We start from the raw sequence: 15,217 nt of genomic DNA, 5'->3' as shown, positions 1-15,217 counted from the left end.
TATAACGATTTTAATACTTCTATCATTGGAAACTTCAAAGATTTATTCAAGACATACATGACACAATGCATGATGTGAGGTAACAAGTAAGGTAACCTGTTCAGTGAAGGACTTCCACAAAAAGATTAAACAAGAAAATCAGATTTAATTCCAGTTCAAATTTGATCAATGTTACAGTGCAAACCGGCAGAAAATAATATAAATGTCAAGGCAGTTTTGTTCAAAATAGTGGCATTATATTAGAGGTTATTATCTGTCCAAAAGACTTACAGGATTAACAAGTACTCAGTCCCGGTAAGGCACCTGAAAAAAAAACTTCTACTACCAATAAATATCTATTGTGTGTTGTCCTCGGAAGACATGACAATGAGGAAAAAGTGTCTTTGGCTCATTAAAATCATTCATGCAATTCCCTGCTATCAATTGAAGAATCCTACAGGGCTGTCTTATACACCAATTCAACAACCATACCTTCCCTTAAACTGCGGAACAGATTCATTAATTGGTGTCCTTTCCCTTTTAATAATTGATATAATAGCTGTTCGTACAGTGTAAATTCTTATTTTTTTTAGAGCTACTGACTGATTAAAAAGTACTACACGGATAGTGAAACAAAATAATTAGCAAGGGGATACAAAAGTATATATTTTCATTTCATATAATGCAATTGTAATTAATAACATAGGGACTGCAAAAATAACAGTCTTTACGGTCGTAATAATTGTGCAAGTCACAGCCTACAGGCAATAGAATGCCACCGTTAAGACGAGGAGACAAAGTCATTCTGATGTGATTAGTTGTAGTCCAAGTATTCAATAACGTACACACATTAACATAATAATTTGGCAATCCCAAGTAATGTTTTGGCCGATCAAATAGCAGCTGATGCATTGATCAGAGATGAGAAAGAGAAGGGGCTCAACTTGTAGCCTGATCCACTGTAGAACTTGTTCTGAAACTCCACCCTGCAAGAGAAAAGCAAAGTCAACAGTACACTTTTATCCACCCGCCCCATCTCTCTACATCAACACTCCTGTCCAGTTTATTCTACAGGGTACATGAACATGAAGCTGAACATTTCTGATGGATGATTTGGTGACCTTCAATTTTTTCTTTCGCACCACCATCAGTAACACATTTCCATTTACACTTAATAAATGTCCAAATGTAATGTTCAGACGGACATGAAATGTACTGAGCACATTCATCCTACCTAAAGGATGAACCCTTTTCATCTTGGAGCCTCAGTGAGCTTAAGCACCCTTAAGTCAAAAAGTCAACATTGCATGCAGGATGCCCAACTTATACATAACAAATAAGACGATTGAGACGAACTTTGCTGAACACACCTTTTGTAAAGTGAATAGCAGTCAACAGTGTGCACTTTGTACACCAATATGAAAAGACAAGAGGCTGAGAAAACTGGCTGGATTGCTAAATGATCGCGTTAAACGATAAGTGAATCCCAGGACCCCTTTACTATGGGGATATTTAGTACAAACATATTAACTGTCAAAAAAACTACTTTAGTGTAGACCCTAATGCAAAGTGTGTGCTCAGTTAGTTTTTAAGTACATTGTCGTTAGCGATAGAAACACACAGGTTTAGACTTTTTGTGATTTAGGAGAGTGAAGATTAAGACAACGGTCTTCGTTTGTAATGTATTGTTGTATGTGAAAGTTATGTACTTATGATCTTTTGTTTGTGATTTTAGTGTCTTTAAAAAAGGTCTTTTCATAGCATAACTGAATAACTAACTAACTCACTTGAACATGGCCCAAAGCAAAAAGATATTTTTATATCCAGCCTACTTCTTAGTATTTTTTTTAATATTTTTCCATAGTGTTTTCCTCCATCTTATCCTTACCAGTGCAGACGGAGTGCGTGCAGAAAAGCTGAGAGTCCCTCCATAACTAGCAGGATGCAGACAGTCAATACAGCAAAGAAGGCAAAGACCACAAAGAGGACTACAGATCCCAGGTAGCCCTCCCATTTCAACCCCTTATTCATCACCATCACCCACAACACCTCCGACAGCTCTGTGGAGACACAAATAAATCACTGTCAGACAATCATGAGTGTATGAATAACTGGCTGAAAACAGAATAGTCGTGTGTTTGGTTTAAGAGAGGAAGTCTGTCTGTGTGTGTGCATCATGTGAGTATGTATATTGTGTCTGTGTGCGTCAGTATGAGTGCCACTAACGTGCATGTGCCAGACTAAGAGCCCAGAGTCGGAGGTAAGAGGCAGTGTTGGAGATGCAGCCCAAGCAGTACTCTATGGTGTGGATGGCCTGATGCATGAACCTGTCTGCAACATCAAACCCCTGCAGACAGCACAGATTAAACACTTATAGAATGACAATAGCACATCATTGACTCCATTTAATCTATTTAGTCAATTAAGTTAGTCCGGCTTCGTCCTTACCTCTTCTTCAGAAGCTCCTCCCTCCACCTCCCCCTCCCCCTCCCCCTGACGAGTGTTGATGGAGCCTTCCTCGGCCACCAGCAGACGTCTGTCTTCCTCCTGATGTTGCAGAGAACCAGAAATTCGTCAGGAAATACATTTAACTCTAGTTAAAGTAAATAGAGTTCCTTTGAACAGACTCACAACTTGACGTTGTCTTCTCTTGAATGTGATGAATTCGTACATGGGCTTCCCAAACAGGAGGACAGGGACAGAACACAGGGCCAGCACCACCAGGATCTTCTGCACCACAATCTGCACACATCGTTGTCCTTGTGTCAAACTAACATTTAAAAACTGAGCAGCATTTACATTATTGTTGCTTATTACTGCAGTTAAAGCAATGATTGTTTGAAGAAGTCCATGCGATTCGAGAGAGTGATCTGTTAAATAGCATTGCATTTAAGTTATATTGACAGAAAATGAAACCCAGAGGACGCAGGCACACACTGCTTCATGCATGAAAACAACTGGTGGCTAGCTTTATTATACCAATTATTGATACTTTTCAAAAAGAAACATTTCACCTCCAAAACCCACAAACAAATAAATAACCTTGATGTAAGATAATGCAGATTAAATGTTCGCTGTGAACCAGCAGGTTTCTCAACGGGGATTTTTATACTAACAAAATAAAATAAAACCGGTTTCCAGCACTCAATAGAATGTGACTGACTTGCTTAAGAAAGGCTGGAGGATTAATAAAAACATTGATACGTTCCTTTTAGGGAAACAAACAAACCACACACCTGTCCTTCAAAGAGCAATGGGTTGTCAGGGTTGTCTGTGAAGAGGAACATGTCTATGAAGTGGATGAGTATACTGGGAGTGAATTTGGACTGGTCTGCATTGTAGGCGATCCACTTGAAGACCACCATGAACACCAGGTAGCCAAACAGAGACACCATGAAGAACAGTTCAGGGATCAGCACAAAGAACACACTGCTTATCTTGCCAAAGTGCCTGGGGGAAAACACAAACAATGAAGAGGAAAAGCAGGGAAACAAGTACGTGTGAAGGCAATCCAACACAAATATGAAAAGAATCAAAAAGTGGAAGTGTATTCACAACACACATGCGTGCCAAAAAAGTAAAACATTACATACCAATAGTTGAAAAATGACAAGCAGACTCCAAATGTCATGTGAATGACACCGATGATGACCGACATCTTCATCTTGTACGAGTTAAGGAAAGTCAGTTTGTTGTTGGACAGCCCCCAGACCTGACAAAATAAGAGTGAATGAGGATGGATGCAGTGACAAACAAGAGGACAGCATGAAGAAGAAAAAAGATGGCAGACGAGTGCGATGGCCATACCGGGTCAATGCCGAATGGATATGGGGTGGTGAAAACACCAGGCACAACAGGATCCATGGACAAGAACTTGTTCCCTGCGAGGACTGATGCACTGAAAGAAATGATACGGTTTAAGTAAGATGGACAAGAAGCATCGTGAGTAGAACCCCCCCCCAAAAAAAAGGTATACAAATTTCCTCACTTCCATTTGTTGTTCTCGAACATCGGGCGGACGTGCCACGCTGAGTTGAAGGTATTGAGGCCTCTGCTGAAGCATTCGTTGTAAATGGCCCCCGTGTAGATGGAGAACAGTCCCATCAGCAAAATCAGATACCTTCCTCCAAACATCATCCTCCAGATCTGAAACATTTAATAAGTGTTGAGTTTGAGAGTATGTGTGTGTGTGTGTGTGTGTGTGTGTGTGTGTGTGTGTGTGTGTTGGGCAGAGCAATGGGAGTGAATATCCTCTGAATTACCTCATTGTCGTTTTTCTTCAATTTGGGGTCCTTCTCCTCAAGGACCATCCAGAGAGCAGCCAGAGTCATCAGTAACCCATGACCCACATCCCCAAACATCACAGCAAACAGGAATGGGAATGTAATGATGGTGTACACCGCTGCAGAGGCATTGAGGGGAAACACTTGACTTATAATACATGTAATGGAAATTAACCATTTCAATCTCCTTTAGAGAAAAACTCTTAAGCTTTAAAGCAGGTGTGCAGACGTACCCGGATTGACTTCCCGGTAGCTGGCCACTCCGTAGGCATCAACAATGTTCTGGAAACCAGCTGTGAAAGAATTGGTGGGAAACAGGGTAGGTGGAGTGCTGGAGCAGGGCAGGCGGTTGTAGAAAGAGTCAACACCACTTCCACTCTTCCTCTGAAAAAGGAGAAGAGAGTTGGAAAAAGGTGAAGAGAGTGAGGCGTTTACTCATCCATGTCAAGTCTCCTCATCGACAACTCACCCCTCCCTCTCTCAGAGCGCTCTGCAGTTCAGGCAGCTTGGTAACAGGACACCAGGCCTCGGCGATCAGGCATTTGTCTGTGACGGAGGGGCTGCAGAGATTCAGCACCATCTGCACCGCCTTACACTTCTGCACACGCACTTTCCACTGGGGCAGCACAGCCACTGCTCGATTCAGCAGCTGCTGCAGGAAGGACTCGGTCTGAAACAGCACCTGAAGTAAAAGGGAAGTGAGAGGGTGTTAGAATAACTGAGAAGAAAAACACTTTACATTACTGCTATCTTTGTGCTTTATAGGATTTTCAAGTGGTACAGATAGAGAAATGTCAAGAGAGGGAAAATGCTGGTGATTCAATCAGTGTTCAACAAACTGCACTTACTGATTTGAGATCTTCAATTCTGCCTTGAAGTCCCTGGAGAATCTCCTCTCTCTCAGCAGTGCTCTCAGGGTATGCAAACGTCTGTGTGCGGAAGCTGGAAGGAGGGAAAATCAAAAGACATTCAGCAGGTTCAACAAGCATTGTAGTGTGGAAATGTACAATGAAAGAAATCACACAGGTTTACTCACCAATCGCATATCTTCTTGACTTTCTGTCCAATCTGATCTCCCCAATAGGAGATGAGAAACACTGTCCATTGTACCATTTCCCCCTGCAAAGGAAGATAAAGCAGACAGCTGTGGTAAAACACCCAGAAGAAAACTCATCATCAGAGACTACCCCCTGGAACAGAAATAACTTGCATATCTAACTCGCAACCATGATCCCCTCACTCGGTCTACCAGTTCCCACCGTGTCAGGATGCTCGAGTCGATCCTCCATTTCTCTGAAATCCACAATGATATAACCTCGACATGCCCGCCATAATAACCGTTCAAACGAAGGAACCTTCCAAGGATGGACCACTCCTGCCACAAAACTGAGAGAGAGGAGATGCAGACACATTCAATACATTTAATGTAGATAAAAACCTGAAGCGCATAACAAACATTTTATAAAATGAGAGCTACCTGAGGTGGATATCTTGGCGGTTATCAAACAGCCCTTGGCTTTCCAGTACAGGTGGTGGTGCCTGGGAGATGAAGCCAAAGAAAAGTCATTTGTAGTGTTAGTTTGCAGACAGTTTGTTCACACCAGCACAATGAGTATATATATATTTTTTTATTATGATAATACATGATGCAAGAATTGCTGCAGAAATGTAGTTTTCCCCACCTGTGAGGCTGTGAGGGAGTGAGTCCTGGTCAGGACTCCTTGGTACTGACAGAGCTGAGTCAGCTGAGTCCGGAGGCTGTCTCTGTTCCTGGACACCTAGTAAGACACAAAAGAAATCCGTCAGGCCAATGAGTTCAACCTCTGTAGAAATTGTGCTCATGAGATAACGGAGGCTTTTCAAAATGTATTCATCATCTCAGCCTTGTTTTAAGCGCTCACCTCTTTGAGCTCTCTGGTCAGCCTCTCGCACTCCTCCTCGACGGTGATGAGTTCGCGAGGCTGAGGGGCCAAAGGTATCGGGCATGGAGGAGGGAGGGGACAGTTCAAGTGGGGAGACAGGGAGCGATTGATCTCCTGCTCCAAGAAGGCTGAAGCGGAGATAAAGAAGGTCGAAGGGCAGATAAAGAAGGTCATGAAGAAAGAACAAAAACTAACAAGTTAAAAAAAAACATGTATGGGAATATAGGTGGGGGAACAATGAGTCAATACTTACTAAACGTTTTTTCAAGTTCCTCACATCGCCTGACCTCGCCGACAAACTTCCTCTGAAAGGCGTTCACATTAGGATTCAACTAAAGCGTCAGAGCAGAGGGCAGAGGAACAGAGTTATTCATGTTCATCTGATGACAGTCATTTTCTGCATCTCACAGTGACTCAAAAACAAACATCAGTCCACAATCTCATCTAAACTCTGCATTTTACAAAATGACTTCATGAGATAATCACATTCAGCTCATCAGATGCTTGTAATATGAGCCAAATCACATGAAAACAATCTGTTGCTTGCACGACAAGCATGTTAAAAACAAAGTAGGTACACATGGAAACGCATTCTGGCCCAAGCAGTAGCTTCGGAGGCTAATGGGCATCCATCTGTATTGGACTTTGATCATTTAACCACAAGACCATGAACCAAGAGTTTCATTAACTCACATCTCTGAATTCAACCAGGCCCAGTTCTCCCAGCTCACTGACACAATTGTATGCCGAGCCTGACTGAAGGAAGAGCTGCACCAGGCACACCTCCTCACTGCGAAACATGGAGCCCATAACTGCCTGCATGGGGGGAAAGAAAAGTCTAAATTATTATTATTATTATTATTATTATTATTATAATATATATATATATATATTTTTTTTTTTAAGAACAATTGTCAAACGTAGCAACGTTTATAGTGGAATGAGGGGTATTTTTTAAGAAAAGTATAAAGAGAGGCAGTAATTCTCACAGGGCACTAATTTTCAGTTGAAAAATAAAAGCCTGTGTGACAAAGTTGATGATTGTAAACTGAGAAGCAGGGAAACTTCAAGTCCCCTGACTGTGATGATCAGATGGGATTTCCATTATTGCATGATGACATGGTTCTCTTTTTTCAGTTGCAAGTTAAATCCCTCTTTAATATACCCCAAAAACATTGCTAAATATAGAAATATACATTTGATTGCCAAGTTAATAAAAACAAGCAGAGCCACACAAAAAAAATGAATGCACTCCGATACAAAAGAGCTGCAATAAACCCCACCTTTGTGAAGGTTATACCGTTTCAAAGAGGTGTTGATTCAACGGTATTGTGTTGTGTTGTGTTGTATTTAGACTGATCTTGTTGATATAAATGGGGTGGACAAAATACCACAGCAGCACCAAAAACTACTGTCTCCAAAATGAACATTAGGTTGCATGAACACTAGTCTAGTTATTGTAGGGCAGCTGTGTCCGACCGGATTAGTTTGAGCTCGGTGTACCCATAATCTTACGATAACGTTGATGAAGACAGACGACTACATACACATCAATTCAAGTAGCGTCACACAAAGATAAGTTACTTCTAAAAGACAGTTTGGCGTTTCCTTAAACAAATAAGAAGTCTCCGTCTACATTTGTCTCAACACTCATCATAAATAGAGCAATAAGTCTAATTTTAGTTACATGTCGTGTTAATGAAACAAGTCTTAAACAACGGCAATCAAACAAAAGATGAAACTTTAAAACGTGAAACGAAACCTCGTGATTGACTGGGGAAGCTCCGTGACGAAATAGAAATGCAGCTTTAATTTACGTCTCGATAACAGCGGCAGTCTGTTCCCGGAGGATAAGAAGAAACCTTTAAAGAGCCCCGGAACCCGCTGGCTGTCACCCGGCTTCACCTGCCGGCCTTCCTGGATCCGCTGGACTCGAGCTGTGTTTCACGCGACCCGTCCCCGAACCGACGGACAGACCGGTGACTGGGAGCGCAGCGAAGCCCGACGTGTTTATCACAAGTTGTTGGTTCGTTCTTGCACTTCCCTTTTGTGGAAGTCACGTTACTGCGGCCTCACGTGACCGATGGCTTTCGTCTCTCGTTTGGCCACGAGGGGGTCCGGTCGAGACGAGTTAGGAAAGATTACCGACTAACGTTAGCGAAATGTTAAAACATTTATATTATAATACATTATTGATATTATTTATGTCACGCTTAGGTAAACGATATCATATGTAGTGGGGTAGTTTGGGTTGATAAACAATAGTTGCAAAGCAGCGCCATAATGACATGAGTGGCATGACTAATTAAACACGTTGTGGCTCTAAATGTAACGTTAGTCATTTCCTGATCAGTCAATCATTCCTTACAAGACCGAGAACGTCCGTTGGGTTACAAATAAATAAATACATAATTGGTGCCATAATACACAAGAGTACGTGATATAACGTATTAAAAATGAGTGTCCTAGGTAATTATATATGCTTATTGGAAGTTTTTTCCACAAAAGGTTAAATCCCTTTGGGATTAATTCATACATTTAACCCTAGTCATTCTCCTTTGTAAAAAGTCAAAATATATAAACAAATTCATTCGAAAACTTTTCATTGGAAATTTCAACCAACTGCACATGTGAGGTCTTCTACTTCCCTAAAAAGTCACGTGCATGTTAAGGTTGCTTCTAGTTTCCACAATAAACTTGTGTTAGTGGCTTACTGAACCAACATTGGCTTCCAAACCACTGGGAATTTCTCAAAATCTTAGCACATTAAATAAACAATTGGGATAAGCACACATGTGTCATCAGTTTGCAGTGAAGCTTAATCATCCAGGGAAATAAGAAAACACACCAATGGTTAGAATTCATCATACAATAATGGACCAGAATGTAATATCATAAAGCAGCTATAGACTAATATGCACTTACTGAGCAGCTTTAATTTGTGACTTGTTCAAATGTCTAAAAGAAGGCAAAGTGAATCTATTCACTCAACAGTGCCGTTTGTCTTGATCCGATTCATAGATGAATGGCAATACAAAAGATATTTTATTTTATTTTATTGTAAAAGGGCAGAGTTGCAACAGGTAAAATAGCAAGTAATGAGAAATATACAATTGGAAACCGACAAGTTTAAATGGAACAAATGAAACGGGAAATGAAACTGGAGGTTAAACAAGACTACATTTCTCAGAGGAACATAAATCTCACACGTTCATTTACCAATTGTTTTGTACATCACTCAATGTATTTTTTTATTTTACCCTAAAGATACTGTAATGAAGAATGTCTACATAATAAAGGGAACCAGGTTGTTGTCACACCAATTATTGTCCTCAACAGTGTACTACAACACTTTGGGAGTTGCATTAAAAGAAACTTTAAACCCCCCCACACACACACAAAAGAAAATACTACAGTAAAATCATAATTGCTGGAAAATCAGACAAGAAAATGTTACTGGCTTTGCATCTCATTTCACATGTCAGATTTACAATGCCAACAAACATGTTATCCTAACCATGCTGCGGTGTTTTCATATAGCAGACAATTTCATGTGGTCTCATTCCTGGACACGAGGACTAACACACTAAGGAAGCAAAGTTAGCTGTGATTTTTTTCTCTTTGTCTAAGAATTACAGGTCGGTGTCCAGAATAGTGACTGCTCAGACAAAGGGACCATTTTATTCGCCTCCTCTCGTCATCCTGGATTTATCATTTTCTACAAACTGTAAAATTTGAGACTTCTGTCCATTCCTGCCGAAGTCAGGAACTGAGCGTTCTCTCCGAAGGCCACTCCAGTCACCAATCCTGAATGGTCTACAATTAAAAAGGCAAAAGCAAGGTCAAAAGTCTGCTCCTTCCTCAGAGCAAACACCATATGACATGCATACTAGTTGAAATTATTTATCCCACTCACTTGTGAAGTTGAGGACCTCGGACCACTGTTTGCAGATGTAGACACGGATGTCAGACCCTCCAACAGCCAGGTAGGTTCCGCTCTGGTCAAACACGAGGGACTTCACCTGAAACAGAAAAAAAAACAAAAACACAAAAAGGAATGAAATTCAGAGGCAAAGAGAAATGGGAATCTAGACAAAAGAGGAATGGCAGTAAAGACCAGATTAAACTCAGTGTAAATAATACATGATTATTTATTACATGCTCAGTTAAATCTACACAGGTTGTATGTGATAAAGTTAATGTCCTTCCAAAGCTCATACCTCCAATGTAATGGTTTTCAATTTCTTACCTCATAGTTGTTGTCCAGAGTGATGGTCTTGAAGTTCTTTAGTTTCCTTAGATCCCACAGTTTCAGGGAGCTATCCTGGGCACCTGAAGCACAATAGCAGACAATTATGTTGGTGTACTAAAGCAAACAATTAAATATATAGTTCCAGATCCCTTTGGTGCAAAAAATGTAACTGTACTTTAACATATTGTACATCAGTATAGAAGTTAATGAGGGGCAATTTTTGGATATTCCTAAATGTTCCTGCAAGTGCAACCCAATGTAGAACATTTGCTAAACGATTAGCAGCAACAGTGTAAAAATGTAGTTCTAACCTGTAGCCAGATAATATCCGTTCTCAGAGAAAGCAATGGAGGTGACAGGGCCAGAGTGGCCTGGGAAGTTGGCCACGTTGGTGCGCTCTTTCAGATCCCAAATCTTGATTTGGGAATCAGCTGTCCCAGTGCCAAAAATGAGACCATCAGGGTGGAACTGAGCACAGGTGAGAGCTGTAGGGGACAGACAGAAACATTACCACCTGGAACAAGAGGACTCCTATTCACAAACACAACATCCGTTACTTTGAGGCACTCACCACAGCCAGCACTTTCATCAGTAACTTTGGTGAGGACTCGACCAGTCTCGATATCAGAAAAGGCCCAGTACTACGGAACAGTGAGGAACAACATTAGTATGGTTAACCAGTGAAGATGTCACTTGTATTTCAGTGTCCCATTTAACTTGAGGTCTGTCAGTACACACACCTGATCCTCAGAGGAGCTGAGCAGGTAGTCTCCAGTAGCATGTAGGGAGAGTCCGGTGACACCTGCCTCGTGGGCACGCACCACCTGGACACAGTTTCCCCCAGCGACGGACCACACACGGATGGTGCTGTCTGGAGATGCAGAGAAAACCACAGACTACACGGGGAGGGATGAAAAAATAAATAAATAAATAAATAAATAAATATCTCAATAAGAACAATAATTCAAAGACTGTGCAGTTACATAATTTGTTTGGAGAAAGATTTGACAGGCTGATGTTTGAAACAAAGCGTTACCTGGGATGGATGGTAAATGACAGAGGTGACCTTCTTGGTGTGACCCTTAAGTGTTGCCACAATCTGTTCTTCACTCTTGTCAAACACCACCACGTTCTTATCAGCGCCACCTGAAGAACACGAGTGGATCGATATCAAGTTAAAGTCTTCAATGACTTGTAGTTTATCAACAAATCACCAAACAAAAAGTAAAAATGGAAGATGGAGGAGAACATTGAATGAAATCAATGTACCAGTGAGAACTTTGTTGGTGTCTGAGGGACACAGATCCAGAGCCAGAATACCAGGGACACTGGCACTATGAAGACCCTGAGGGCAACAAAGAGATTTGTTGTTGACACCAGGTGAATCAAGTAAATAAAACAAAACATTTAATTACAATTAAAAACGATATAAATCCAAACTTACAGCATGAGAGGCCACTTGGCGGTATTTGCTGAGATCCTCAGATCTGACAAGCTCCTCTGGGACAGTTTTTCCTCTCTGGAGAAATACATTAAAGCAGTAAAAATGAACGTGTGTACATATTAATTAAATTAACTTGTCCTAGGTAAACTTTACACAACATTTCATTCATTCATTCAAAAAAAAAAAAAAGGATAAATGCTAAATAAAAGAGCAATACAATACCTTCTTTCTTTCTGTGGTGAGGATAGTAGCTTTGTCTTGAAGCTGCAAACAGAAAATAGGCATATTGAAACGCATCTTAGACCTGCTTAAGAAAATAGAAAGCGTATAGCCAAATGAATATATATGGGGATAAAAAGGAGGACAAACAACTTACCTTTTGGATGATCTCCGGGGTCATTCCCACCTGTTCACTAATCTCCATGGGCTCTCCGCCAGAACCCTGAGATACAGAGGGCAGCAACAGAGATCGTCAAGAGGAAGTATGGCAAAGGATTTTGATTAAAATGTATGTTCAGTATCTTATGGACTGAAACTAATTTTAATCACTCACTACTGCAGCTGGCTGGGAGGCAGGGAGTGCCTGAGGGGCGACCAATCCAGCCTGGGGTTTGAGTGTGGCAAGAGCTGTAAATAAAAAGCAGACCCCATTAGGAAAACAATGCTTTTTCAATACATACTCTATGACCGTGTGTTTTTTGTGGGGCAGATTCTGGACAGACTTGGTGATTGTTTAAAAGCTGTTATTTGTGCTTTACAAGGAGAGTTATGTCCTACAATAAAAAAAAGGACACAAAGGCTGTCAACCCACCTTCTCTCGCAGCAGTGACCTCTTTGGTGAGTCGAGCGATCACTCTGCAGGCAGCATCATGTTGGTAAAGCGCGTGGGACAGTTCTTGGCGAGTAGTCTGCAGCTGTTGCCGCAGGGTGAAGCTGTGAAGCATAACAGCATCCTAAAACAGAAAAAAAGGAAACAGGATGAAGGGACTCTTCTCATTGTCTAAAATGGATATTTTAAAAAAAGAAACCCGAAACTGACAAGATTTAAACACTTTAAATATTGTTATCTCAAGATCACAAGTTCATTATAATGTCATCTCGAGGAAATAAACTTTGTTATAGATATTAATTTGTTATCACAAGAAAACCAAAGGTTGTTTCCTCTTACTTAAAATGTTTGGGTCAAATCAGTTGATGTTTTCAAGCAGCGTCGAGTTTACGGTGATATGCTTAGCGAATTTAGCTAATTAATATATATATATATATATATATATATATGCCATTGTTAACGCCTACTTTTAAATTGTTTTGTTTTCTACCATCACGAGAAAGCAAAGCTAATTTTTTTACTACATTAGAATTAATTGCGATCGAGACAAAAAATGTTGGAATCATGTCCGTTTAGGGCCTCTGTACTATAGTAGAAGCTCTTTGACAATAGTCAACTTGGCTCATAATTCCTAAAGTAGCACTGTGGTATAGTACAGAAACTGTCACCGATAAGATTGGTACATTCTGATTCACTTCAGGTTAATTACCATTAAGAATGTTGGTTAAAAATGGCATTGGAAAAAAAGTCACCTGTTGATTCAAAACAGACATCATGGGTACAATTTACAATACAACGGTATTTTGTTGTGGATTTCTCCTGTTCCACCCCCTCAAGGTTAACAATACTCACCCACTCATCTTGAAGTGACTTGAGAATGGCAGGAATGCTTGTTGCTGATGGAGCCTTTGGTCTAATAGGATGGGACACTAAAACAGAGAGAAGTTGCTCATGTTTAGAACAAGTGGTTTCATTTCAAATAATCAATCAAGTTGGTTATTTATTGTAATCTGTGAGGTTTCAATAACATCTACTAGAGGGTAAAAGAAGTCATACAGTACAACATTTAATATTTGCACAATAATGTGTTTGAAACAATCTGTCAAACAAGCGATGGGTCAATTGACAAACTAATAAATCAGCAACTATGTTGATAATTGATTACACTTTTTTCATGCAAAAATATCAAATATTGCCGATGTCCAGCCCCCTAGTTGTGAGAAATGTATTGTTATTTTTTTACAGTAAACATTGTGTTTTGGGTGAGTTTGAAGTGCTAGTTGGATGAAACAGGAAGTATATTAAGGAATCCTTGTTAGGTCATAAAACATTGTGATGTGACACTTCATTATTTTCTGAAATTTTATAAACTAAAAGTTATATGGAGAAAAGAAATTGTACATCAATTTCACAATATTGGCTAAAAGACTACAATAATACCAGTTTAACGTCGATATAACTTTTTTTAAAACTCTGTTGCCACTTTATCAGGTCAACCTAGATATAATTAATGTTGAAACTGCTTTAGAGTTGGTTTATTCATTCATTCTTTGGAATTGTGCAATGCAGTTGAATAGCGCTAGGTTATACTGAGGGATTAAACTGCATTAGTTTTAGCCAAGTGGTGCATTAACTAATACACCGGCAACGTAGCGTAGCTTTACCTTTGATATCTACGAGCTGCTCCTCAGACAGCGGCTGTCCGTTCATCGGGTCGGTCCCATTCTCTGCGATGTACTTTTCGATCAGCCTCCGCTCGAACACCTGGCTGGACACCGGGGACACGCACGGGTGCTCCGGCACCTCGTTGGAGACTGGATAAAAAGGCAGTTACAGAGTTAAAGATCACACGACACCGACGAGAACACAACCACAGACAGGACGGATTGAGCCTCACGAGTAGAAGACGACACTGCATGGCGGTTAGCTGAATTAGCAAGTAGCATTAGCGCGGTGCCTAGCTAACCTATACTTCTTCCGTCATATCAAAGAATCCAACTTCACTTACTTGCACAAACCAACGACATCTTTCCAACAGAGTCCTTATAGTCTCTTCTACGAATCGAATGATGCTAGTACTGTGCCTCGATAGTTATTATCGCTAAAGTAATCTTTCCTTATGTTTGGCTCAAATTGGAAATGGCACGCTGTTCTTTCATTGCCGCTACAAACGGACTTCTTCTTCTACGCTTTCTACCAGCAGTCGCTGCGAAGCTTCACAGCTGCTCCACTGCCCCCTACTGGCGGAAAGACACCACTGCTGTCACCAATGCACCAATAACTGGTGCTGCTGAAATGGGGAGTGGATGAACAGATGATTAAATGACGACACATTTGACAATTATATGTTTAAATTATGAGTGTGACGTGCTTCCTCCAGTTTCTATTTAAATGAGAGCAACATCGTAGTTTTTGCAATTTGAACATGCAACCTTGGGCTTTGTGAGCTGATGGCCATGTGTTGACTTCCTGACATTTTCAATTACTGACAATTAATGAAAACAAGTC

General features: G+C 40.6%; 2 protein-coding genes across 5 annotated transcripts; both read right to left on the bottom strand.

Moving 5' to 3' along the window:
* Window positions 1-125: 125 nt before the first annotated feature.
* Window positions 126-8,233, bottom strand: tcirg1b (T cell immune regulator 1, ATPase H+ transporting V0 subunit a3b). Of its 4 annotated transcripts, none has more exons than XM_034543130.1 (21): window positions 7,947-8,233; window positions 6,878-7,000; window positions 6,438-6,516; window positions 6,164-6,312; window positions 5,945-6,040; window positions 5,740-5,801; window positions 5,522-5,648; window positions 5,299-5,381; window positions 5,111-5,204; window positions 4,732-4,944; window positions 4,496-4,646; window positions 4,242-4,381; window positions 3,968-4,125; window positions 3,787-3,877; window positions 3,573-3,691; window positions 3,216-3,429; window positions 2,611-2,721; window positions 2,428-2,526; window positions 2,206-2,326; window positions 1,868-2,039; window positions 126-965 (listed from the first exon to the last, which is right to left on the bottom strand). In XM_034543130.1, the coding sequence occupies exons 2-21, from the start codon at window positions 6,992-6,994 to the stop codon at window positions 872-874; spliced, it is 2,490 nt and encodes an 829-aa protein (XP_034399021.1). In that variant the 5' UTR covers window positions 6,995-7,000; window positions 7,947-8,233; the 3' UTR covers window positions 126-871. The 4 variants fall into 4 exon arrangements, with proteins under 4 accessions (XP_034399021.1, XP_034399022.1, XP_034399023.1 ...); XM_034543131.1 differs by having other exon boundaries at window positions 8,002-8,233; XM_034543132.1 differs by having other exon boundaries at window positions 8,047-8,233.
* A 985-nt stretch (window positions 8,234-9,218) lies between these two features.
* Window positions 9,219-14,912, bottom strand: prpf19 (pre-mRNA processing factor 19). Its single transcript, XM_034544062.1, has 16 exons — window positions 14,718-14,912; window positions 14,374-14,523; window positions 13,562-13,638; window positions 12,692-12,833; window positions 12,434-12,507; window positions 12,257-12,322; window positions 12,103-12,144; window positions 11,881-11,955; window positions 11,706-11,781; window positions 11,473-11,582; window positions 11,177-11,332; window positions 11,008-11,077; window positions 10,748-10,921; window positions 10,434-10,516; window positions 10,101-10,206; window positions 9,219-10,000 (listed from the first exon to the last, which is right to left on the bottom strand). Exons 1-16 carry the CDS (start codon window positions 14,734-14,736, stop codon window positions 9,903-9,905), a joined length of 1,518 nt encoding a protein of 505 aa, XP_034399953.1. The 5' UTR covers window positions 14,737-14,912; the 3' UTR covers window positions 9,219-9,902.
* Between the last annotated feature and the right edge of the window lie 305 nt (window positions 14,913-15,217).

The sequence above is a fragment of the Cyclopterus lumpus genome, chromosome 10 (assembly GCF_009769545.1).
Source record: "Cyclopterus lumpus isolate fCycLum1 chromosome 10, fCycLum1.pri, whole genome shotgun sequence".
Classification (NCBI taxonomy): Eukaryota; Metazoa; Chordata; class Actinopteri; order Perciformes; family Cyclopteridae; genus Cyclopterus; species Cyclopterus lumpus.
Note: the sequence above shows the minus strand (reverse complement) of the source record. Positions and strands in the feature narration are given on the sequence as shown.

Excerpts from the sequence above, each read along its gene's own strand:
- tcirg1b (XM_034543130.1), bottom strand. The coding sequence starts at position 6,994 with ATGGGCTCCATGTTTCGCAGTGAGGAGGTGTGCCTGGTGCAGCTCTTC. Across the intron at positions 6,517-6,877 it reads GCCTGGTTGAATTCAGAGAT|TTGAATCCTAATGTGAACGC; the intron begins GTGAGTTAATGA and ends CTGACGCTTTAG. Across the intron at positions 5,205-5,298 it reads GTCAAGAAGATATGCGATTG|CTTCCGCACACAGACGTTTG; the intron begins GTGAGTAAACCT and ends CCCTCCTTCCAG.
- prpf19 (XM_034544062.1), bottom strand. Across the intron at positions 10,922-11,007 it reads TGATGAAAGTGCTGGCTGTG|CTCTCACCTGTGCTCAGTTC; the intron begins GTGAGTGCCTCA and ends TGTCCCCTACAG. Across the intron at positions 10,517-10,747 it reads CGGATATTATCTGGCTACAG|GTGCCCAGGATAGCTCCCTG; the intron begins GTTAGAACTACA and ends ATTGTGCTTCAG.